Source organism: Triturus cristatus, chromosome 2_2, assembly GCF_964204655.1.
Source record: "Triturus cristatus chromosome 2_2, aTriCri1.1, whole genome shotgun sequence".
NCBI classification, from domain to species: Eukaryota; Metazoa; Chordata; class Amphibia; order Caudata; family Salamandridae; genus Triturus; species Triturus cristatus.
In genome coordinates this window covers 860,681,615-860,706,560 of record NC_140582.1, presented here as the reverse complement: position 1 = coordinate 860,706,560, position 24,946 = coordinate 860,681,615, and the positions used below count along the sequence as shown (strand labels likewise).

The window sequence follows — 24,946 nt, the reverse complement described above, 5'->3', positions numbered from 1 at the left end:
GGGGAAAGGGGGCATCCCTGCCGGGTCCCACTGGAGATCTCAAAGGCTTCCGTGACTCTGTCACCTATGCGCAACCTGGCAGTAGGTCGGAAATACAGTGCGCCCACCATCTGCAGGAAGGGCTCTCCCAGCCCGAGTTTCCTCAAGACTCTCACCATGAAGGGCCATTCCACGGAGTCGAACGCCTTCTCCATGTCGAGGAAGATCGCTAGGGCCTTACCCCCCCCGGGCGCACGTGCTGCATGGCCCCAAGGACCGTACAAATGTTATATGTAAGGTTCCTGGATGGGATGAAACCCGCCTGCTCCGGGGCCACGACCTCCGGCACCAGCAACGCCAGGCGAGTAGCAAGGACCTTTGCGTACAGCTTGGCATCTACGTTGATCAGGGAAAGCGGCCTGTATGAACCGCACAGGTTCGAGGGTCTCCCGGGCTTTAGAATGGTTACTAACAGCGCCTCTCGCATCGTGTCGGGCATGCTGCCCTCCTGGCATATATCATCGAAGAGGGCCATGAGATGCGGGAGGAGTTTATCCTGGAAGGCCTTGTAAAAGGCCACCGTCAGCCCATCCGAACCTGGGGCAGAACCCGCCCTCATGCTCCCCAGAGCCTCCAAGATCTCATCCTTCTGTACAGGCAGCGCCAGAAATTCCCTCTGTGAGTTAGACAAGAAAGGCATTTTTATGTAGCTGAGGTAGTCGTCTATTTCCTCTTCCATTTGGGAGGACTGAGATGTATAAAGGCCAGCATAATAGCCCCTGAATTCTTCTACAATCCCGGTCTCGTCTGTAATCACCTTCCCGGAACCAGTCACAAGTTCATCAATGACCAGGGGCCGCCTAGTGTTGCGGAGTATCCCCGCTAGTAGGGAGCCCGGGCATTCGCTCTCTCCGTAGGTACGAGCCGTGGCGTACTTGCCCATGTGCTGCACTTCCCTGTCCGCTTCGCTATTGTATTCTGATACCAGCGTCTGAATCTGGGCCGCCACCTCGGGGTCCGTAGACCTCCCATGCCGCTCCTCCAACTGTGCTAATTGCGTCTCCAGTGCCCCCAGGCGCCGCCGGATGGATTTAAGGACACCGGAGTGCTTTGCCATAGCCACGCCGCGAATAAAGGCCTTAAACGAGTCCCATACCGTTTGAAAACTCTGAACAGACCCCAGGTTGGTCGCGAAGAAAGCGTCTATGTCGTCCGCTAATTCCCCCCGGAACACCTCGTCCAACAGAGAGTAGGGCGGCATCCTCCACGTGAACGGCGGTAGTCGTTTGACTGGGGAGGCCAGCACCATGAGGAGGGGGGAGTGGTCCGACAGAGTACGTGGTAGGACCTCGCACCCCCTGACAACCGCCAAAAGCATCCGGGATGCCAGCCAATAGTCGATCCTGGTGTGCACATCGTGGTATGCAGAGTAATGCGTATATCCCGCCCTCCCAGGGCTCCTGTGCCTCCAGACATCAACCATGTCTAGTCTAGTCAATTCCGCCTGCATATACAAGGCGGCCGCCGCCGGACGGCGGACCCGCCCTGAGGAGCGGTCCAAGTCTGGGTTGAACGTGAAATTAAGGTCACCGCCCCACACCATGCGAGCGTGCGCGTATTGCCTGCACTGTGCGGCAAGCGCGGCATAGAACTCTGGGGTATCGTAGTTGGGACCATAAACCCATAAACATTGACAACAATGAGGTCATGACCTTTCCCGGCGGACCGGGCAATCAAATAGCGCCCGTCCGGGTCAGCGGCCAGCTTCTTTAGCGTCAATTTTGATCGTGGGTTTACCCATGTGATCACCCCTCTAGAGTGCGAGGTAAAGCCCGCCGCCCAACTGTTACCCGACAGCCCCTTAGACGACAACAGTTTACTGGTAAGTGGGAGGTGGGACTCCTGTATGAGCGCCAAGTCAATGTGGTGCCTATGGAGGTAATTCAACACCTTCCGCAATTTGCGGAAATCATTCAATCCTCTAACATTCCACGTCAGCGCTCTAAGGGTCACCTCGCCGCTGTCGTCATTCATCTCTCTAAGCTCAGGCATCTCTGCAGTCACACTTCGTAGCTTCCGCAGGCAGTGACCCAACGTGGGACTCCCCCCACCAGACATCGCCAAACAGCAGACCTCGGACATGCAAGAACAAAGCAAATGACGTATCGCTCCGCGAACCGTGCGTTTCCCAATCCCCAACCCCTAAACAACCCCCTAACTGCCCAACCCCCCTCCCACAGCCGACCGCCCCCAACCTGGCCAGACAGGACCCCATCCCAACCCCCCTCCCCTGATCACAACAAATGCATAATACCTTCACCGGACCTGCCCCCAAGGGGGCCACCTGAGCTAAACAGCGCTGGGGCAGAGGCCACCGGGCATCAACCACCCTGACCGTTTGGCGGACCACTGTATATGCGTGCCCCCGCACCATTACCCTCACACATCAGTACAGCTAGAGCTGGCATCGTCCCTCGTCCAATAGGTCTAGGGGAGTCCTCCACCGTCCCCCCGCAGGGGCATGGTGCTCCATCTAGGGAGACAGGCCAGTCTGTCCAAGGGAGCCCCTGTATAAACATCCAGTTCAGTATCCGGTAGGTTCAGAAAACTGACCCTCACAGCTAAGGTAAGAGATCACCCTAGTGGGATCCCCTCAATGATTAAGCCCCTGAGGGCGGCACCGTCAGTAGCCAGCAAGTGCAAGTTAACCCCCCTCCCCGAACCCCCCCAAGTCCAATGTCGTAATGTTAGGGCGCCCTCCACAAATCAGAAAGATCCCACCCAGCGTCAGCCGCGCCGTCCCCAGGAGCAGTCGCCTCCTCCTCCACCACAACACAGGTCCAGGAGCCAAGCCACTCTCAGGGCAGCGGGCGCCCCTGCGCAGGGTCCGCAGGTTCAGGCCGTGCGACAGCCCGCAGAAGAAGGCCGCCGCCTGTCGTCTAATCCTGCCCCTCCAGACCGTTGGCATCAGCGCTATGGTCCGTGCGGTCCCGCGGGCCGCTCCGCTGACCCCTAGTCCACTCCTTCAGGGTGCGTTGCAGTTCTCTCGGGTCCGTGAAGAAGTGTGAATGGCCCTGCCTGTTGATCCGAAGCCTCGCCGGGTACAGCATAGCATAGTCCAAACCCAGATCGCGTAGCTGTTTCTTATACTGTGCGAACTGCCTCCGTTCCTCCTGGACCTTTGCCGTGAAGTCCGGGTAAATAGAGATATCCATTCCTTCAAATTGCAGCTTCCCTTTTTCTCTAGCTATCCGGAGGGCAGTGTCTCTGTCTCTATAGTTCAGCAGCTTTGCTATAATGGGTCGCGCAGGGGCGCCGGGCCTGGGACGGGGGCCCAGCGAACGATGGGCCCTCTCGACGGCGAACATGGGGGAGAACACGTCCTCACCCAGCAGGGTGTGAAGCAGTTTTTCCACAAAGGGTTCCATCCGCCCCGTGTGCGTCGACTCAGCCACACCCGTTATGCGGATATTCGACCTCCTCGAACGGGCCTCTAAGTCCTCCGACTTGTCCCGGATGACCTGCAGCAGCTTACTGAATTGCTTGCGGTCTGAGTCCCACTCCGTCTGCGCCTCCTCCACCTGCGTTATTCTTTTCTTGGACTCATCAAGCCGCTCCGCGTTCTTTTTTTTTTTTTTTTTTTTTTTTTTGAAACCGTTTATTACAAGACTCAAAAATATACAAATATGGGCCTACAACCTTCCGGCCGGCCGCTAGCAATGAAAGGAGCATACGATATACATTTATAAAACACATGGTGCTGCGGCTGAGCATGCACAGGAGTTAACATCGTTGCGAGCCACACTATCCAGACCCCACTATACGGTTCCATTTTAAACTGAAAGAACAACAAATACAAACAAACCCACAAGGCAATCCTCAATCGAAAATAGCAACAGGTGCTCCCCTAGAGGGGGGATCCTAGCCATCCATAGGAATCTCAAGAGGGGGGAGAGATCAGAGCTAGGGCTGGGTACACCTAATGCCCAGGTACCGGGGGGATGAGTTGGCTAAGGGGACGGGGCCGGCGACGGATCAGGCAATAACGGTGGAGCACAGATTCCCCCGCGGTAGGCGTTCCAGGGGCCCCATACTTTCACCCATGTCCCAGGCTTACCTCTCGCCACATACACCACCTTTTCCCGAAACATGCACCAATCCATATGTTCCTTCCAGGCCGAGACAGTCGGGGGCCTCTGGGATCCCCACAGTTGGGCAATATCACGCTTGGCAACCATATACCCCAGAGTCACCCACCACGTCTGCGGCACCGAGTAATCGGTAGGCTCCCACACATTCAACAGGCATCTCCTCGCCTCGGGCAACAGCGCCACATGCGTAACCACTCGCAGCACCTCATGCACACCACGCCAGAACCCCTCCACCTCCGGGCACTCCCACAAGATATGCAGAAAAGTCCCCAACGCACCACACCCACGCTTACACAAACCATCCTCAGCATAGCCCATACGCAGGAGCTTTGGCCCCGTCATGTAGACCCTGTGGAGTATCTTGAGCTGGACGAAACGAAGGCGAGCCGGTATGGCCACCTCTTTCGGGGAGGCCACCGCGGAGATCCAGTCCTCGTCGTCCAGCTCCAGCCCATCGGCTACCCAAGCCTCACGAAGGGCAGTCAACAAGTCTGAGCGGTCGTTGATCAGTTTTTTGTAGATCAGTGAGATCGTGCTGTCAGGGACGTGTCCATCCAGCACTCTATCCTCCAGGGGGGAACACTCCGGGATGGAGGCAACGTCCGGAAAGACGGAGCCCAGCGCATGCCGGACCTGCAAATACCGAAAGTACTCGCTGCCCTGCAACTGAAATTCCGTCTGCAGCATCTCGAACGTTTTAAATCCTCCCCTCGTCCAGAGATCCCCCACTTTGCTAATGCCTATTAAGTCCCACTTCTCAAAGCCCTTCGAGGTCCACAAGGAGCCCAACCGCTCAGACGCGTATAGTGGTGACGCCCGGGTCAAACGATCCTTCCACCCCATAGCTGCATTGGCCGCGTGCCACACTCGCACCATGACACGCGTGGGGCCCGTTAGGCGAGCGTCGGGCGCGCTAGAGTAGAGCGCTCGATTATGGTCACCACCTGGAAGTAGCATCCTATCCATTTCAAACGCCGGGTTTAAGGCGGGCCCATATAGGCCCTGATTAATCGCAGCTAGCTGGGAGGCCCAATAGTACCGTTTAATATCCGGGAGGGCAATCCCCCCCGTCATACCATGGGAGCGTCAGCTTAGCCAGGGCAATACGTGGCCTCCCGTCCCAGAACAGGCGGCGCTGCAAACTCTCCACTTCGCGGAAGTAGCGCGCTGGGACGAGGTCCATAGTGTTCTGCAACGCGTACAGGAAACGCGGCAGCGACATCATTTTAAACAATGCCGCCCGGCCGAGCGGCGAAAGCGGCAAACGCCGCCAGCGCGCGACATCCTCTTTCAGACGCTGGAGGGGGGGAAGCAAGTTCCGATCATACCGAGCCTCCGAGTCCAGAGTGATGAAGACACCCAGGTACCTAAATCCCTGCGGGGCGACCTGGATCGGACAGCCCCGCGGGAGGATAGGAGCCTCCCCGGAGAGAACATACACACACGATTTAGCCCAGTTGATGACCAGACCGGAGTTACGACCGAATGAATGCAAAACATCAACCAGTACTATGAGTGATTTACGTGGGGAAGCTAGGTACAAGAGGATGTCATCAGCGTACAGGGATACGCGGTCCTCATACTCAGGGGTCCAGCGGAGACCACGGATGGAAGGCTCCCACCGCAGCCACTCCGCCAGGGGCTCCAAGGCAAGTGCAAAGAGGAGCGGCGATAAGGGGCAGCCCTGCCGTTTGCCCCGGCCCAGCTCGAACGGAGCCGATACTCTTCCGTTCACCACCACCTGCGCCAATTGGCCCGAATACAGCAATTTGACCCAACTGATGAACCCTGGGCCAAATCCAAACTTCGCAAGCATCGCCCAGATATATGGCCATTCAAGCGTGTCAAACACCATGGTGGCGTCTAAGGACGCCAAAATGGCCGGCTCCCGTATGAACGGGGCACGTGCGAGCACACCGTGCAAACGCCGCAGATTAAGGGCTGTGTTGCGATGGGGAATAAAGCCAGACTGGTCCTGATGAACCAAATCGCCCACCACGCCGAATAGCCGATTGGCCAGTACCTTGGCGAGAATCTTAGGCTCCGCGTTCAGTAGCGAAATGGGCCGATAGGATGTAACCCGGTCCCGAGGTCTCCCCTCCTTGTGGATGACCACGATTGTAGCCAGACGCTGGTCCAGCGGGAGGGAGCCCACCGAGTGTGCCGCCAGGAACATAGCCCGGAGGTGGGGTGCCAGCGTATCCGGTCGCAACTTGTACAACTCGATAGGGAGACCATTCGGACCCATGGCCTTGCCGGAAGCGACCGAGCGTATGGCGAGGGCGATCTCGTCGGAGGTGGGAGCGGCGTCCAGCGACACCCTGTCATCCCCGGAAAGGGACGGCAGCGCGATATCATTGAGCAGGGCACGGGAATCCTCTTCCGAGCAGGGAGACACCGGGGAATACACCCCACGGAAATAATCCGCGAAACAGGAGACGATTTCTTCTGGCTCAGTTACACACACACCATCCGTTTTCTCAATCAGCGGGACCACACGATTCGCTCTCTCTTTTTTGTCCAACCACGCTATAAGTTTACCAGCCTTATCACCCACATCATACAGTCGCCCCTGTTGCTCTCTACTGAGGCCCCTGGCCGCCTCCGTGACGAGGGCCCTATAGGCCGCTTGCTTGAGTTGGAGGACATGTAATGCGGCATCCGTCACCCCACCTTCTAAATTACCCTCCAACTCGGCTATTTCAGCCTCCATCCGGGTCACCTCCTCCCGCTCGCGCCTCCGGGCGTGGGAAATAAGGGATAGGGCCTCCCCTCGGAGTACTGTCTTGAAGGCCTCCCATAGCGGTACAGCCGAAGGCACGGACCCCACATTCTCATCAAAATATCGCTGAAGGGATTTAATCAATTCAGCGCGAATTGTGGGGTCGCGCAGGTACCAAGGATTGATTGGGACCACCCTACCCTCACCCCTCGGAAAGACATCAAAGTGCAGTAGGAGCGGGGAGTGGTCCGAAATACCCCGTGGCAAATGGTGCACCTCTCCCACCCTCCCAACATAGGCCGCCGGGACAAGGACATAGTCCAGTCGTGAGAGACTACCATGGGCTCCCGAGTGGAAAGTGTACTGCAGCTGCGTGGGGTGTTTTAAACGCCAGCAGTCCACTAATCCAAATGTATCCAAGAGGCCGGGGAGCCACGCCTGTGCCCGGGGGAGGTCCCTAGGGGGGTGACGATCCACAGTTCCAGATACCACCGCATTAAAATCCCCCCCCACAACTAAAAGCCCCCCCGGAAGGCCAAGGAGAAGGCGCCCCAGGTCCACAAAGGTGGTCGACTGCAGCCCCGGTGGGATGTATACTGACACAAAGACAACCACTTTGCCCTCCAGTCTTCCCACCAAGACCGTGTAACGTCCCCTGTCATCGTGGAGCACCTCATCAATCTCCAACGGGAGCGAGTTCTTCACCATGATGCCCACACCCCTTGAGCCAGACGTGAAGCCCGAGTGAGCCACTAGGCGATAGCCACGCCGATTCATGGCGCAGAAGGAGTTGCCAATGAGGTGTGTCTCCTGCAGAAAGACTACATCGGGCGAGATTCGCTTCAAAAACTGCAGGACCACACCTCGTTTGATCCTGTCCCCCAGTCCATTCACATTCCAAGACAACAAAGTTAATTCCCTACCCCCCATCATATACAGAAGCCATCATTCGTCCCCCGGAGAGCACTTTAGAACTAACACAAAAATACGTTTGCCTTGTGATAAAAACGAACAACATCCCATCCCTACCCACCCACCCCAACAGAACTCCCCCCTCCCTGCACCCCTGCATGAGCCCGAACAGCCCCCCCAACGTGCAGTGTGCCTGTCGCCCCATATATAGTTAAACTAACTAGACCCCCTAGAGGAGGAGGGAGAACCCCCAATAGACCCAACACAACCTCCATAGGAGGGGAACTTACAAAAACTGACGCAGAATCGAAAGTGGCATCATTGTCGTCCAGAGTGAGGCCCAATATTAAACCCTCAGTCCCGATCCAGCGTGCCGTCTTCCCCCGCCGCCCCCCCCCGCCCCTCCGATCACGATCCCCGGGCAGAGTGTCCAGCCAGTCCCCGGCCGCTTCGGGACGATCAAAGAAGTGCGTGCGACCATCCACCTCCACTCGCAGCTTGGCTGGGAAAAGCATGGCGTATTTGAGGTTTAGGTCCCGAAGACGGCGTTTGACGCCTAGGAAGCTCAGTCTCTGCTTCTGGACCGCTGGGGTGAAATCAGGATAAAAATTTACCTCCATATTGTCAAGCTTGACCGGTCCATGCAGTCTGGAGGTTTGCAGGATAGCGTCTCTGTCCCGAAAATTGAAAATCCGGGCGATGAGAGGTCTCGGAGGGGCTCCGACCTTCGGCCTTCCCCCGGGAACCCTGTGGGCCCTCTCCACAGCGAAGAGTTTGCTCAGCCCCCGTGGCTGGAGATGGGTAGCAATCAGGTCCTCCACAAAGAGATCCGCCGCCGCCTCCTCGCGTCCCTCGGGCACCCCGATAATGCGGATGTTGTTCCTCCGTGCCCGACTCTCGGAGTCCTCCAGGCGTCGATCCATAAGCGCACTCGCCTGACTAAGCCGGCGCACCCCTGTTTGCAAGGCCGCCACATCTGTCGTTAGGCCCGATGTGGTGTGGGCCAAAGAATCCACTCGGTCGTTGGTCCTGGAAAGATCGGCCCTCACCAGGCCAACATCCACGAGGACCGAGTCGATCTTCTGCGCCAGTGTATCAAACCGCTGGCCCACCGAGGCCTTCATCTCGGCAATGGCGCCCATGACATCTCGCAGAGTCAGATCTGCGGGCAGGTCTGGGGCATCAGGAGGGCTCTCAGGGGACTTGCGCGGTCCATCGGGAGATCCCTTCCGGAGGGTATAGCGGTCCATACTGTTGACCTGATGGACGGCGCCACGCCGGGTCGATTTGGTCTTTGCCCGGTCTCCATCTTGTTTCGTGGCCATGGCCACCAGTCTCCCAGTCGCACCAGCCACGTCGTGTAGGGCAGGAAAGCAGGGCCACGAGCTCCGGGGGGGGCCCCCTCAGAGCGGCGGGGTGGATCACAGCCTGCAGGCAGGCAGGGTCTCCCAGCAAGGCCACACCAACACCAAGGGCTCCGCGACCCAACCTCGCAGAGACGACAAGGGGGTGTGAAAGCGAAAGCGAAAGTGCGGGGTACGCGAGTCGCCAGGCCCTGCCTGCCGCTGTTGTTCACTTTGTCACTGGATCACCCCACAGCGCAAATCCGGGGTCCGGCGAGGGGAAGGCCGCAAACCTCAATCGGTGCTCACTCCGGTGTCCGAGGTCCGATTCGGAAGCGGGAAACGGGTGCCACCTCAGCTCAGGTTCACCAACATAGTCCCCTCATCCAGGGCAGGATAATTTCAGGATAATCGTAGGAGGTTGCGGAGGTCCTCGGGAGCCTCGCACCTACGCGGCCATCTTGGTTGCGCGCTAGGCTCCTCCTCCCGCTCCGCGTTCTTGTCCACCCGCTCCGACATGCGGTCCATGCGATATGAAAGCGCATCAATCTTGGTGCCTATCGCTGCCAAGCTTCCCTGCAGCCCCCTTTCCATGGTCGCCAGCATTTCTTTAAGGTCCGCGCACATAGTGCTCTCCGGGGTAGCTGCGTCGGCCGCCACCGCCGGAGCCGCGACATCGGGCCCCTTAGACTTGCGGGGGTCAAACGACAGTTTAGGCTGGGTCTTGTCGCCTTTGTCCATGTCGCTTCCAAGGGTCCGCGTCCCCGATCGTCCCGCCGCTCCAGGGCAGGCCCCGGTGTCCGCCCGGGGGCCCTCTCGACAGGCAACCCCCAACAGGGCCGGCCGGGGGGGTACCGCCGCTCCCCGCCGAAGTGCAATCCGCTGGGCTGTCCAATGTGACCGGGCTGCAGGGGAACCAGGACCCCCGGGTCCACTTCACCTGTCCGGTCCCAGTTCTCCGCTCAGGACCTATTTCGAGTCGACCCGCAGCGGCACCGCCCTGCCTTCACCCCCGAAGGGTCACAATCACCGCCACCGCAGGGCGCTCCTCGTATCTCCACGTCTTTTGCCGCTGTCCGGCTCCGGGCTGGCGCCTCGGGGGCAACAACAGGTCACGGCCGACAACGAGGCCTCCACACGCAGGACAGGTGGCGTTAGCGCACCCCGGACCGGACCAACGCACCACCGGGCGTCCCGGAACTCACCGCAGGACCACAGCCAGAGTGCCGGGGCCAGCCCTCCAGGTGTCCACCGCAGTCCACTGCCCTGCCTCCTGGCAGCCGGAGCCGCGCTCGCACAGTCACGATGTCGGAGCCGGCCTCGCTCCGTAGCGGATGTAGCGCGGGAGGGTGTGCCAGCCGAGGCGAGCCCCCCGAGGATCTGGATGGGCCCGCTGCAGGGTCCAAGGGAAGAGGACGCGGCCCTCGCCGAGTCGCGGATGCAGCAGGGGGGGCGCTCCGTCCACCGTCGCCCGATTCCAGCCTTCTGAGAGGTGCACCCTTCCCTCGTGTGGCTGCCGGGTGAGGGCTCCCCCCCGCGTGGTACACCGCCAGGCAGGGATCGCTGATGGGCTCCGGAGCGCGGGGCCGCTCGCGGCGGATCTCCGCCGCCGGGCAGTCAAGGGCGTGACTCAGCCGGGGAGGGGGGGGGAGGGAAACCCCCGTGCCGCCCAGCCCCCACCTCCTGTGATTGCACGCACCTCCCGAGCCCCCTCCGGGGGTGTCCGCACCTCCAGTTCCGCCGGCTCCTCGCCCCGCGGTCGATGATCTACGGTGACCGGGTCCGCCCCTTCGCAGGCAACCGCACGTCAAGCGACGCTCGCCGGCAAGGTCCTCAGGACAGGGCGGGGATGGCGGCCCAGCACACCAGTCAAAGCGCCGTCCACGGTTCCGCCGCCTCTCGGCGCCGCCGATCACCGCCGGAGCTCCCTGTTGGGGCAGTCAGGTGCGAGAGGAGATCCCCTCGTCAGTTCGCCCGGTAGCTCAGCTGTTAAGGATACTTGCAAGGATCGTTAGAGGGATAGTGCAGGGAGCTCCTTGCTCACGCGTCCGCCATGATCCCCGGCAAGCTCCGCCCCCACTAGGGAAATTAATTAAAAACAAAAAAATGGAAGGGATGGGGCTAGGTTGCCCACCCAGACATTGGTCCAAATGTGCCTCAGCAGTCTTTCAGCACCCCTGGTGGCAGATTGGCTGGTTACCCCCAGTCTGCACCACCCAGAAGGGAGAAATACTACTAGACTCTAGGGATAGTATTTATTTAAATAAAAACAAAGTGTGGGGGCAGCCTGCCCAGATATCTGGCCTTTCCCCCCACCCCATAACGCCTGTAAAATCTATCTGCTCCCTGCAAGGTATATTGAGTTGATTTTCCCCTAATCGCCACTGCAGGCGCCTGAATGCCACTGCACCCACAGATGTTTGTTTCTTAAAAAGAATGGGGTGAAGGCCAGCCCACATTGGGCGATACCTCCTACATAGAAAGCCCCAGCATTCCCTCTGTCCGGGGGGGGGGGCATTTTTAAGGATTTACACCCAATCAGCTTCAACTGGGGGGCAGAAAGCCCACTGGAGGCCATGAATATATTAAAAATGGTACCAATTTGTCCTGACCGCACCCAGAACCATAGAGCCCCATAAGTCTGGGGTAGTTTTAACATATGGGCTCGCAGAGAGGAGGTAAATCACAAATTCCTTACAACCGCCATGGTGAATGGCCGCACTGTTTGGCTCTGGATCAGCTGGCAACCAGGGAAGACACAATGTTTTCTAAAGCAGAATGCCCTGCAAACATCAAACTTAGCATTTTCCTCACATTTCTATGAAGGAAAGTTCTGGAATCTGTGGTGATTCACGAAATTCGTACCACCCATATTTCCCACACACCACCTGATATTATAGCTATGAAGTGCTTCGAAAAGGCACTTCCTGTCCGCTGAGGCTTAATTTTGCACCACAGGGCCTAGCATGCCATACTGCACTTCGGTATTGCCAGAATCATCTTTGTGTTCACATTTCCTAAAAAGCAGGAAATGGGGGCGAAATAGCAGGCTTCTCAACTTGTGATAAATCAAAATAAATTGAACAGGCTAAACTTAAGCTTAAGTAACTCATGGGCTGGCAGCATAGAATGCAAAAATAGGAAATCTGGTCAATGAAAATACAAAATAAGATAAGTGAGGGGCTGTCATCTGTAGCCTCCATCATATCTTGTCAAGTTGCAGTAGGACAGTCTGACCACAATAGATTAACGTGGGACAAAACTGCACAACGTGGTGTTTGGTCCCCATGCCACTCCTTTGTCTGCACTCCAAACCTCTGCCAGTGCGTAGCAACTGTCTACCATGATGGAGACGTCCCATAGCATGTGGAACTTTTTGGAAGAATGTTCGCCATCCATTTTTCTATCATCCACTTTTTCTATATGAATGGCATTACCAGGATGTTGATTCCGTCCTGGTGGATACCCATCTTGTTAAATAAACTGAAACTCATCAGGGATGCGGAAGCCAGGTGTTTCAAATATCTGTTCAAGGTTTCACTTGTGGAACTACCATTGACCTTTCCATTTGTTGTATGGCAATAAGCAGCCAAGTAACAACTGCCTGTATATATCAAGGCCCTAACCCATTACTTACTTAGTTCCTATCTGCCTCTAAGTGTTCCTCCACCACTGCCAATCTTGACTTAAGCCTTTTCATAACTCTAGAGCTATCATAAAGGCACTGAAGGTAATGATGCTCCTGCGTGGTACGGATGAGCATGACTTAGTGGTGTTGTCTCTGCCAGCTTTTAAGTAATGCATGACAACTGCAAATCAGTATACCATTGAATGAAGATTTGGGTGGTGAGAGTTCCAAAGCTTAGGTGGTATGATGAAAATTGCACATCGAGTGCATGTAAATATGAGGAACTTCGTGCTACACTCAGATCAATCTTAGCCAAGGGTGAAATCGGAAATTGAAATTGACCCTAGTCTTCATCACATATAGCACCAGTGTAGTTCAAGTATTATGTTTGCTGAAGCATCCTGTCATCTCACATGACAATGAGGGAAGGATCTCGAAGTTAAACCCTTGGAGGTTGGACTTTTCAGGCTTGGATCAACCGTTTGAAGTCTTGAATCAGTCTAATCTTGAATAAAACACTCCTGTGTCTCAGTTGCTCAGCATACTAAGGACATAGATGCAGGTAAAGCTGCACTGCCTGGAGGTGGGGCTTGACTACCCTGTGAAGAAGGTCTGCTACGTGGCACAACCCAGAGCCCATACTGGCACTGAATGGCTTTAACGTTCTAATAATGCCCAGCTCTTTTAGACAGGAAGCAATTATTTATCCCAGGTGATAGTTGCAAATAAAAATGATCCTTGGCAGTGACCGTGAACGTTGGAGGACGAATGAACCTCTCACCCCCACCATCTACAACATTTGTGGTGTTGGTCTAAGGCTGCAAGGACAGAAGGGGAAGGACAGTGGCACCTAAGTGCGGCACCAACAGCAAAGAAGAGGATGTTACCGCACACTTAAAGTGGGTGCACTGTGACCAAACCTCAGAATGCCCAAAACCAAGAGGAGTAGTAGAAAGGCACAGATTGGGAACCAAGAGCAAGCCAATACAGTAACCATGAAGGGGCGTTAAAGTCAGTTGGACCTCATGAAAAGTGAGAAGTGACCTGGCCTCGCTCCAGACCATGCAGCGGTACTTACGAAGTGAATCCGACAGTCCAAAATAATTCCAGAATAAAACAAAAGGAATGGGACACTCCTAAAGAATGAGAAAGATTTGACACCCATGAGAACAAAACGGCGCGGCTGGACCTGAATGTGCAGCCCAAACCCAAAGTGTAAATAGAGGGGCATTTTGTACCATTCATTCATATACCATTCATATATACAATAAACATAGAGGTATATATGTGAGACCATAGGCTTACCAGAGCGACATAATAACTACCTCGGTGTCTGACCTCTAAGTGAAGTTTCGAGTATCTGCTCAGCTATCCACTGTGGAGGGGAGGTCACAGGAGAAGGAAGAGAAGCACCGATTGAGACATACAGCTTTCAGTGAACCAGCAAAATAGAAAAGGATATTGAACATAAATTTTAACTGGTAGAAGTCACATTGCTGCTGCAATGGCGTGCTACACTCCAAGACATTACCCACAAAAGCCAAGTGGCATTTCCGATGACATCGATGAAACCTGCTTGATAGCATCTGTTTTCAGAGTACCTGACTGATGGAAATAGGTAATTTACAATGTCTCTCCTTCAATTATGCCTGACCCCGCCCTGAACACCATTTTGAAAGAATATTCAGCGATCTGAACCTCTATGGAAAATATGGACTTTAAAATCAATTAATTATCCTCTGAATGAAAGCATTAAGGGCAGATGTATCATACCACAGTTATTTACAGTCAATAGAACACAGGATGTTGGAAGTGGGCAGTAAGAATGGAAAAGAGTCAGGACTGGGGAACAAGAACTATGGTACCCCCAATGTACAAATTAAATTGCCTAAACCTTTACTGGGTGGACTCCGATTTACCCCATGTAATAATCCACTTTCTCACAACTATCTTACAATCCCTAGCTCCGTGAAGTCAATACGAGGGCTTAAAATCAAGCTGATATGGATGGGCAATGCTTCGATCAAGGAACGGAAAAACATAGAAGAACATACTGGTAGGCATTTCTGCAGAAAAGCTTCACAGAGGAAGACTGGATGGATGCCTTAGAGAAGCCAGGCTAAAATGTTCGATATTTAGGATACTACATAATGGGTTCAAGACAATTTTCTTACTCAGCCGAGCAGGCCTTCTTAATCATTCTTATTGCTGGAGATGCATCCAGCATATGATTTTGTACAGAATTGTGTGGAATTGTCCTAAGGTCTAGTTGTTATGGACGGAAGTATGTGTGATATTAATGTTAATCAATAAAACCGATATGTCAGAAGGACCCACATTGCAATCCTACATGATTTTTCCGAGGTAGGACTGACATAAACACAAGTGGTTGTCGTTCTCACTAGCTTCTGTCACCACTCACTAGAGAGGAATGGATAAAAATAATGGTGAAATTTACATTACACTAAAGAGTAGCGTACGTTGTCACCAATAAGTTAAGTGTCTTTAGCCAAATATAGCACAAAGTATGTGACCTTAAAACCCATAACTGTAGCTTGGACCACACTGATGGAGGAAACTCGGTGGGTCAGATATAGGAACAACCTCAAAATTCAGTGAAGAAAATGGAACTAGTGAGACATCCTGACACTGTTTATTATTTGAGACTATAAGCTCATAGAAGAGACTAAAGGAGCATATTAACCTTTAAGAACAACAGGAACTTTATCATTCATGAAATCTGATAAGGTTAGCGGAACATAGGACCATTTCTATATTAATCTGCAGGATAGGAACTCCTACTTTACTTTTACTTCACTTTCTACCCCTCCACGACACATACTTGGAGTATTCTGACCACCCTTTTCATCACTCCACCACCTTTCCCTGTTTCTTTGAGCGTGGAATACCTTGCCTAGTCTGTTCATGGTCATTCCTCCCTCTTTTCTCTCTTCTTAGTAATTTAGTAAGATTGATGACTATCGTGTTTGCTATTGAATTTAAATTCTGAGGGATACCACTTTTCTCAGCATGGATAAAATGAGTGTTCAGAAAATGCTACACAGGCACGTTATACGTGGAGTACTGTTTCAAGCGATTGCTGAATCTTAAACTATTACTGAGTGGATGGCGACATCACTTCCACCACCAGCAAACTTATGTATGTATTGAACCTTTTATTTCAGGAACCTGTCCTTGTAAAACAGACGAGAGAAGGACTTCTTTTATCGTGTTATCGTTGCAAATTTTCAACCATCTATTTCAAGTACAAAATTAGGACAAATCATTGGGTGCTGAAGTGATATTTATGCCTTCGTTGTAAAATGTACTTTTAGTGTCGGCCATTCATTATTCATGGGAAAGAACTGAGCCGTGAAACCATTTGTCAAATTTAAAATACTTTCCTCAGCACAGTGCGGCTTCAGAGGACATGAAGTGAAAAATTCATTACTGAATGACTGCCCGGTGAAAGTTGATGGTTTTTCTTTCCCTTGTGTGCTTGCAGGTTGGTGCTTTCCTCGGTGTCGGACTACTTTGCTGCCATGTTTACTAATGATGTGAGGGAAGCAAGACAGGAAGAAATCAAGATGGAGGGCGTGGAGCCAAATGCACTCTGGGCTTTAGTTCAGTATGCATATACAGGTAATGTTTGGGGTTTCTGTATCATTTTCGATCCTTATTACTCAAATTAGTGTTTAGGCTGCGGCCTTCTCTAGGGTAAATGTGGCACTGCAACACAATTTTATTTTTGATTGTTAGACTTGGCATCTTTTGGCGTGTTTCCCCGTCTTTTTGCTTTCTGGCCTCCTGGTTTTGACTCTGTTTTTGCTGGTTTAGTGTCTCTGGGCACATTCTCACTGCTGTTCAGTGGTAAAGTGCAAGTGCTCCTGTTCTAAATTATGTTATGGATTGGTGTTTCCATGATTGGCTTATTTGATTTACTGGTGAGGCCCTAGTAAAGTGCACTGAGAGTGCCAGGGCTGGTAAATCAAATGCTACTAGTGGGCTTGCAGCACTGGTTCTGCCAGCCGCAAAAGAAGTTCTAAAAAGGTATCTCAGACCTGCCACCGCAGAGTCTGTGCGCAGTTTGTAACTGTCATGTCGGCTTAGCAAGTGCACCCACTTGCCAGGCCCCAACCTTCCCTTTTTCTACATGTCAGTCACATGGAGTTGTTTAGAACTGGGCCAAAGATGTGTGTCCAGTTAAATCTAAATGCTGGCCATTTTGTTCAAGCTTTAATACCGCAATGTTTTTTTTTTAAACATCATATTTGTTTGCGAAGCTTTGTTTTACAGCTGTACAGATTATTTTCTCAGCACATATGGTGTCCACTAAGGTGAAAGGCTTTCTGGAGAACCCCGAACCACTCAATTTACTGCATTAGTCCCTCAATACTGCTGTTCCCTCTTAGTAGACACTGCTCCGGGTCATCCACACAAGTATCTCCAAGCCCTCACAGTCCAACATGTACTGTGAAATGTTGTAAGATAAAGCCAAACATTTTTATAAGGCAAGGCAAGTATGTTGGGTACAGTGAATAATATCTGTACTGTTAGGATTGGGCTGTAAAAGATATTTGGACTCAGTTCACCACCAAAAACAGACCAAAAAGTATGGAACCTGGGACTTTTAATTTCTCTTCTACATAGATCCTTTCTTCATATATACAGTCGCACAAAATTCCCTTCCACCTTGTTACGTCGACCAGTCCTCCGGATCGGATTGATGATTGAGGGGTCCACCCCTGATCTAACCAAGCCTATTTGCCGTAATGGCACAGGTCAGCGGAAGGATCAAGTGGGGGAAGGAAAGGAAGGGAACGCCAGGGAGGGAGATCTGAAAAGAGAAAGAACAGAACATACACTGGTAAGGATCGCCTTAAACCCACATAGTAAACAGACACCTGTATTCTCGAAATGACAGATCCAATAAGCCCCTATCCCTGTAAAGGAAATTAATCATCCATTCAAAGATGGTGGCAGTAAACTATAGTGGATGGTTGGTTGGGATGTGGGCGAACTTTGCTTAGGTTGGGAGGTTTTTTCTGTAGTAACGAGAAATAAACAATGATCAACCCCCACGGGCACGATCCTACTCTTGGTTAATTAAGCCCTGCAGCATGACTCAGCACCTACCCTCCTCTAGACTCCACCGTGCATCACAGGGGTAGAGCGTAGCCCTCTACCACTCGTAATTACCCCTGTTAAGATAGAGTCGAAGCAACACCATTAGACAAAACGGTAAATTGTTATGTCACATTTACTGTAAGCCCCCATCATACATTCGCCACACTTTTCCCCTCGTGTGCTACTGTCACCGGTAGCTGAACCATGTGTATAAAATGTAATGTAGGCAGTGTAGACCACTTCGCAATGAGTTTTCCTGGGTTTTCGGTATCCTGTCGAAATAGACAGCACTAGGGTAACTAAGAGGCCCTCGTGACCTATATCAGGCTATACGCCCCCCCGCCGGCCGACAAAGCTGGCCGATCACATCCAGAGTGAGCCTCACTCTCCCCGCCTGCCGAACAATGCAGGCCGATTAAATCCACCAAGCCTTTAGTGTTAGAACCTCAAAAAGGGGTTCCCGCCAGCCTCCGCACGAGCGTCTGCTCCCAAACGGAGGTTGGCACCCGAACACGATTCACATTTGGTGCAAGCACCCTTACCGTACCAGCAGCACAGGAACTGGGACACGGATCGGACGTGATGTCTACTGCACAGACGAATTTCCGACATTGGAGTGAAGCGTACTTCCTGTTTTATGCTTCTTGGTCGCGTAGTCTCGCGAGCCGCGCTAAGCATCATGGGAGGTGTAGTTCTGGGCGGCGAGCGATCGACACCGTGTCTCCGCCTACGCCCGCCCGATGGTACATGACACACCTAGTAGATTGATATGTGACTCTTGAGGTAGACCTGAAATGGTCTCCCATATCTGTGATGGTTTTTATGTGCCTGGAATTTCTTTCTTAGAGGTAACCATACCACTGTATGCGCACCACCCATAAGTCAAAAGCTCCTGCTATCGGCACCCTCAGTAGGAGGAAGTGAGGTACTGGTATATGGAACAAATAATATATCAATGTATGGAAGGAGTGGGCAAGTACTCTGTCAACAATAAATTATTGTAGTCCAAAGAAATTATTTTCTGAAGTCCAAGAAATTTCTTCCAAAAAGATTTTTTTAATTTTTTCAAATTATGTTAAAGTTGGTGCTCCAACACATTCTTAGAAGTCCAAACACAATCTTAGTTACATATAAACACAGCCAACGCATTTCGTCCCCCTTGGGACCTCATCAGGGCTCCTAAATAATGACACAACGGCTTTAAATACCAATCTCGGAAGGATATCCGTATCATCCAGGTCTATTATTTAGTTCTCATCAAATTAAACGTTATCTCCTAAATATTACCACAGTGGTGTGAAATATTAGTTCTGGATTAGTGCCAGTATCATCCCAGTCTTTGTTTTTCCATCAATTTAAAAGCTTTCTCATTCTATATCCGTTCTAGTTAAATAGAGGGTATTCTCCACATATCGAGTCCTTCTATTCTGGCACTGGGTTCCTCGTGGCCTCCACCTCCTTTCGAATAACAACGTAACTAAGATTGTGTTTGGACTTCTAAGAATGTGTTGGAGCACCAACTTGAAAATAATTTGAAAGAATAAAAGAATCTTTTTGGAAGAAATGTCTTGGACTTCAGAAAATAATTTCTTTGGACTACAATAATTTATTGTTGACAGAGTACTTGCCCACTCCTTCCATACATTGATATATTGTTTGTTCCAGAGTGTTTTGTTTACGGTGGGCCACTGGAGGTGGAGTGGAATATATACGTTCAGTATTATTGTATCAATTTTATATTCTTCAGTGCACACATATTGGACCCTCATCGTTTTGGATGTTAGATTTTACTGTTATATGGACCCTAGTCTTGCTAGTTTTAAGTGTAAATAAAACACATTTTGGCGGCACTCTCCTTTTGTTAGGAGCAGATTGAGGAGTGTGCTGGCCTAGTACATACATTTAATTAAGATTCACCTGAAATATCCCAGGATAAATTGATTATCCAAGCTATCATATAATTGTATGACTTCTAGTGAGATCCCACAACTAGTGATCGACATAAGGTGGATGTGGGCCGGGAATGAAGTGGATCTCTAGGTGAAAAAACTACTCTGTGTGGTGAGGTTTTGCTTATTGCCTGACTTGATTCTATCCTGGACCAGCCAGTGGCCCAGCTCAATGTTATGAATTGTACCCCTTTCTAATAAGCCAAAATCATCTTCACAAGAAACAAGTTTAGCCAAAACACAGAATATGTAATGTGCATAGAGAGGAAATTGTGACCATTTCACAACCACTCAGCAGCTTCAAACAATACTATAATTAAATATGAATGAGTTTTGGAAGATTGCCATACTTGTAAAGGCATGTAGGTTGAAGCAATAGTGAGTTACAGAGGGAATTATTTCTGCTTGTGTCTAGGGGTTACCATCTACTCAAGGGCAAATACAAGTTGATCTGTGATGATGTACCTCCCACATACCTCCTGGCATCTTGTAGTCCCAACCCCCTGCCATGTACTGCTCTACAGAGTGCATGCTGCAGCCCTCTCAGGGGTTTGTCTTGCCAAATAAAACTAAGGAGTCTGTTTTAGAAATTTGTGAGTGTCTGTAGTTAATCTAAGTAGGCTGGTGTGAGCCACGTTAGGAAGATACAGTAAGAAGTTTATCTTGAAACCGTTTAGCCGGCAAGACCAAAATATTTTTAATTTATCTCACTAAGTCAGGTCATATTTGAGATAATTCAGCAAGTCAGGATTATTGTTTTAACAGAGGTCATTTTTAACAAAAATCTATGGATGCAGATGACCAGGCAGCCACTTTTTTAGTGTCTTTTTATTAATTGTCGTTCATACAGGTACACCCCTAAAATTGTCTTGTTGTTATCCAAGTGCTGTATAGGAGCGCCATGGACCGAGCAAACAAGAGACAAAAAAGCGAGTATCTTTGCATTGAACCTCGAAAGAGGGCAATCAAACTTGAGATACCTGATCCTGGTGAAGATCAAACAAAAGTTGACAGAATGAGCTTTATGATATTGGGTCCCTGGCCTGCCCTCAACAGCTAAACATAGAGGGAGACTAGTAGCTCTTTAAGGTCCAGCATACAGGATCCATAGGATACTGTGTAATACAAAAGGTATGCAGTTCCTGTGGGGAGGGAAGGACGGGAGGATCTAGGTCAGGAAACCTGAGACAACAGATCAGGGGATCTGATTGCTTAGAAGCAATAGCCTTCACACACCCATGTGGGTGTCCTGCTTCATCATCAGGCAGCTCCTCACTGGGCCAGCCAGGACGTGTCCGAAATTGAGGCTGAAGAAGCTACTAACACACGTGGGAATGGAGGACAGCACATTACCAACTCCTATGCCCATCACTCCAACTGCTAGGAGAGCAACTGTTGCACCTTTACCAGACTTTGTGGACGGTGATGAGGTACAATCCCAAAGCAGGGACACAACTACATCTGTGGGCCAGACACACAGACACCGTAGAGCCCAACCAGCAACAGTCTACGATGAGAATGTGTCTGATGACATGGCAGACAGTTCTCCTCTGTTTGGTGGCATGAAGAAGTCCATCATCTCTGTACAATGCCTGCAAACCAAACGATTCAAGACTGTCAGTAGGCATCTGTTAAGCATGTCAATGTAGATGCAGCAATTGCAGAAAGAGAAAGACTGGTGGATTGCTGCAATGGAGAAGGAGAAACATGTGCAAAGACACAGTCCGTACCTGGCATGCTTTAATGCCTTCACTCGTTCCATTAATCTATTGGCAGTAGCCACAACAACTCTTGGATGGAGAACGTAAACATACAAAATTACACAGGGCACTGCTGTCAGGATGTTGCATGTGGGCTAGTTTAAGTGACCACAACCCTTGAAAACATACAGACCCACAACCTCTCTGTCCCCAACATTCTGCCGTCACCTGAAAGTAAAGATAGCTCTAGCATCAGTGCCACATCTATGCAGGAGGTATGCTGCACAAGGCATGCACGCCAAAACACTTCTGGATCTGACATGTCCCCACTTCCACAGGCCAGTGTTGCTGACAAGGCACCCAACCCCAGAGGCCGAAAATAGTGAATACACTAAACACTCAGTCATGAGTCTACTGTTCTTTTGTTTGTAATGACATACTTTGTCGCCTAGTTGACACAATGTTATATCCTCAATGTATACAGTTGATTTACAATAGATACATTATGGTTGCAACCTGAATAATGGGTGATCTTTCAGCTATGCACCATGCATTGCCAATGTGTGATGCCCATGTCTTAGATGTTGTAATCACTCTTATTTCAAAAATAGATGTTGGTGATCCTTGTGTGTCATGCACGACCCTCTGCTGCACGTTTCCCATCCTGCTACACCCATAGTGGTGGTAATTCATCATCTGAGTCAGACTCGTCCTCAATGGTGATGTTGTGCAGACCCTTCTTCATGGTGATGTTGTGTAGTATGGCACATGTTGCTCTGATCTCACAGTATGTCTCAGGTCTGTAAAGTAGTGCTCCGCCAGGCTTGTGGAGGCAGCAGAACCTGGACTTCATTATCCCAAAGGTATTTTTAATGATTGAGCTCATTGTCTGGTGTGCCTTGTTGTACTGCCTTTCACTTCTTGTTGTTGGAGTCTGGTATGGTGTGAGTATCCATTGATGCAATGCATATGCACTGTCTCCTTAAGAGCATGAGAAGGAAAACCATTACCTCACATTACACAAACAGTTCTGTTCACTGTATTCATTGAGTCAACAATTCTCTTATCTAGTTAAACACCATCTCCAAATTCACCCTGTGACAGTTGGTTTTGTATTCTACTGGGAACATGAAGGAGTCATGTGTGATGCCTGAGAATCTGGCCACAAGGTCTGTTGTGATACAGGAAGCACCACCCACTACCTTCTCATTGAGTGAGTGTGAGCTTTTTCTGTTTCTGTAGATGAATTAATTTACTGAGGGAGGACATATGGCAATATGTATGCCATCAACACAGCTTATGACATTAGGTAACTGCGCAACCCAGTTAAGCATTAATTTGGTATGTTGCAAATATTGGGAGGCATGTTTGGAAAATATATGTATTGTTTAACTTTGCTAGCTATGATGTCCAGAAACCTGCGAAAGAACCTGGAAAAGGCACTATGTGAGCCCCTCTTCCCCTTCCACTGCTATGACCCCTTGGTAACTGCCAGTAGCTAAGAGGTGTGGGCAACACAATACCTGTGGTGGGATTGCATTGCTCCTGAGTGTTGCAGTCTGAAGTTGAGGTTGTAATTCATTAATTAATTCCAGGATTACCTCACTACTGAGTCTGTACTTCTCAAATATCTCCTCCTCAGTCTTTTCAAATAGGGTGACCCTCAACCTAAATATTCTCTCCTGTTTCCTCCTCCTCCTCCTCCTCCTCCTCCTCCTCCTCCTCCTCCTCCTCCTCCTCCTCCTCCTCCTCTGCCTGCCAGCCAAAATCCTCATCCTCCTCGTCAAAACATTCAGGGCAGCCATTCTGAAAGAGCCAGATGCATTTTGGGTGTTTTTTTATAGTTTGCACCTGGTTACCACCTGATCCAAATTGATGGTAATTGCATTTCCTAAATGGCAATTTTGCGACTATTCGCAATTAGGAAATCCTTTGAACATGCTGTTAGTGATTTGCTATTTAGAAATCCCTAGTTGTGATTTCCTTAGTCAGCGAATTCCAAAATGCAACACCAAAATAGCCTTTCAAACATTTCAAAATGGCATTTTGCATTTCCCAACTACCTGAGATTGCGAATCGCACCATTTGGAAATGCAAAATACCTTCGTACATATGACTGTAGATTATCTGTGACAAGGGTCTTTGTAGAAAACATGTAAATATACTCCTCTTGTGGTGGTACAGCTGGTGAACATGTGACCTCAAATGCAAATGTGCATAATAAGTTGAAATGTTCTGCAAATATTTCCTGTGAAATAAATCATTTTGGATTGCTCACAATTTGGGTCAATGATATTTAATTCTTAGCTGAGTATGCAGGTCACAGAAATGGTATTCCATTAATATCGGGCATCTTGGAAAGATGCTTTCTACTGGCTTCTGCCTAACTTTGTGTACAGTTTTTACTGCTTTTTCTAGCCTTTGTCAAAAAACATAACAGTATGATTTTCAAAGGTATCCGTGTATAAATGGCTATGCAGTTATGAAAAAAAAAACATAATGCCTTATTTAGAGTTTGGGGGCTTGATTTTCCGTCAGTGAATGGCAGATGAATTGTCCGCCATTTTTTAAAATTTTATTTCAAAGAGTGCATAGTTAATTGAAGCCATTACCTAGTACACATTCCCGCAATTTGTCTGTTAAAACATAACACACATTATAAATTCAAGCAATTGCAAATTTGCGAAAATTGCAAGAAAACTGTAAGGCAAGACACACTAATAAGCAAAATGACTTAACATATCTATATATTCTCTTTGCTAGCAGGCTAATGAATAGTAAAGTGACAGTGAATATCTATGTATTCTCTTTTCCTTTGGACATTCAAAACTCAAAGTAATGAAACTGAAGTGACGGAACATTTCAATGTAATCTCTTTGCTATCCGGCTTATGGAAACTAAAGTGTGTATTTATTTGGTCTCTTTTCCGTCAAGCGATCTTCAGTGTGGTTATGTTTTTTCACAATGGTTTTCACCCTTGCACTGAAACTTGCCAAGAATTTGATAAGCCACACTATTGAGTGTGCACAGGGTTAAGTGCTGTGATAAGGACTGTCTGCATGATCTTGTATATTTCTGGTAAAAAAAAATCCCTCTTTCCAGCTCTCTACGTTCAGATAAGGTGGGGGCAGAAACAAAGGATTGTTGCAGGGATTCTGCTTTTGCTCAGAACTATGCGCAGGAGACCAGGACCTCAGAGAATTGTGGTGTACCAGAAAATCCTCCTCAGAACCCAGAACCCCTTATCCGACTAGCTTAGTGTCCCATTCGTTAACCTAGATCTAGCTAGGTGGTCCCAATGTATAGACAAACCAGAACAAGCGACTTAGATATTTCTCAGGAGTGGTGGGAATCTGAAATACCGGTTCGTACTTATTTATTAGTCCACAACGGAATAATACAGACACGGTAAAGTTTAAAGAGTTTATTTTATAA

The 24,946-nt window shown here is 50.2% G+C and overlaps 1 protein-coding gene across 17 annotated transcripts in view; it reads left to right on the top strand.

Moving 5' to 3' along the window:
- The window catches only part of KLHL5 (kelch like family member 5), a 592,018-nt gene that overhangs the window by 252,402 nt on the left and 314,670 nt on the right, over positions 1–24,946 (top strand). For all 17 annotated transcript variants that reach the window (XM_085642266.1, XM_085642267.1, XM_085642263.1 and 14 more), the window contains one exon: positions 16,241–16,377. In XM_085642266.1, the coding sequence (XP_085498392.1) occupies positions 16,241–16,377 (137 nt within the window). The remainder of the gene's footprint in view (positions 1–16,240; positions 16,378–24,946) is intronic.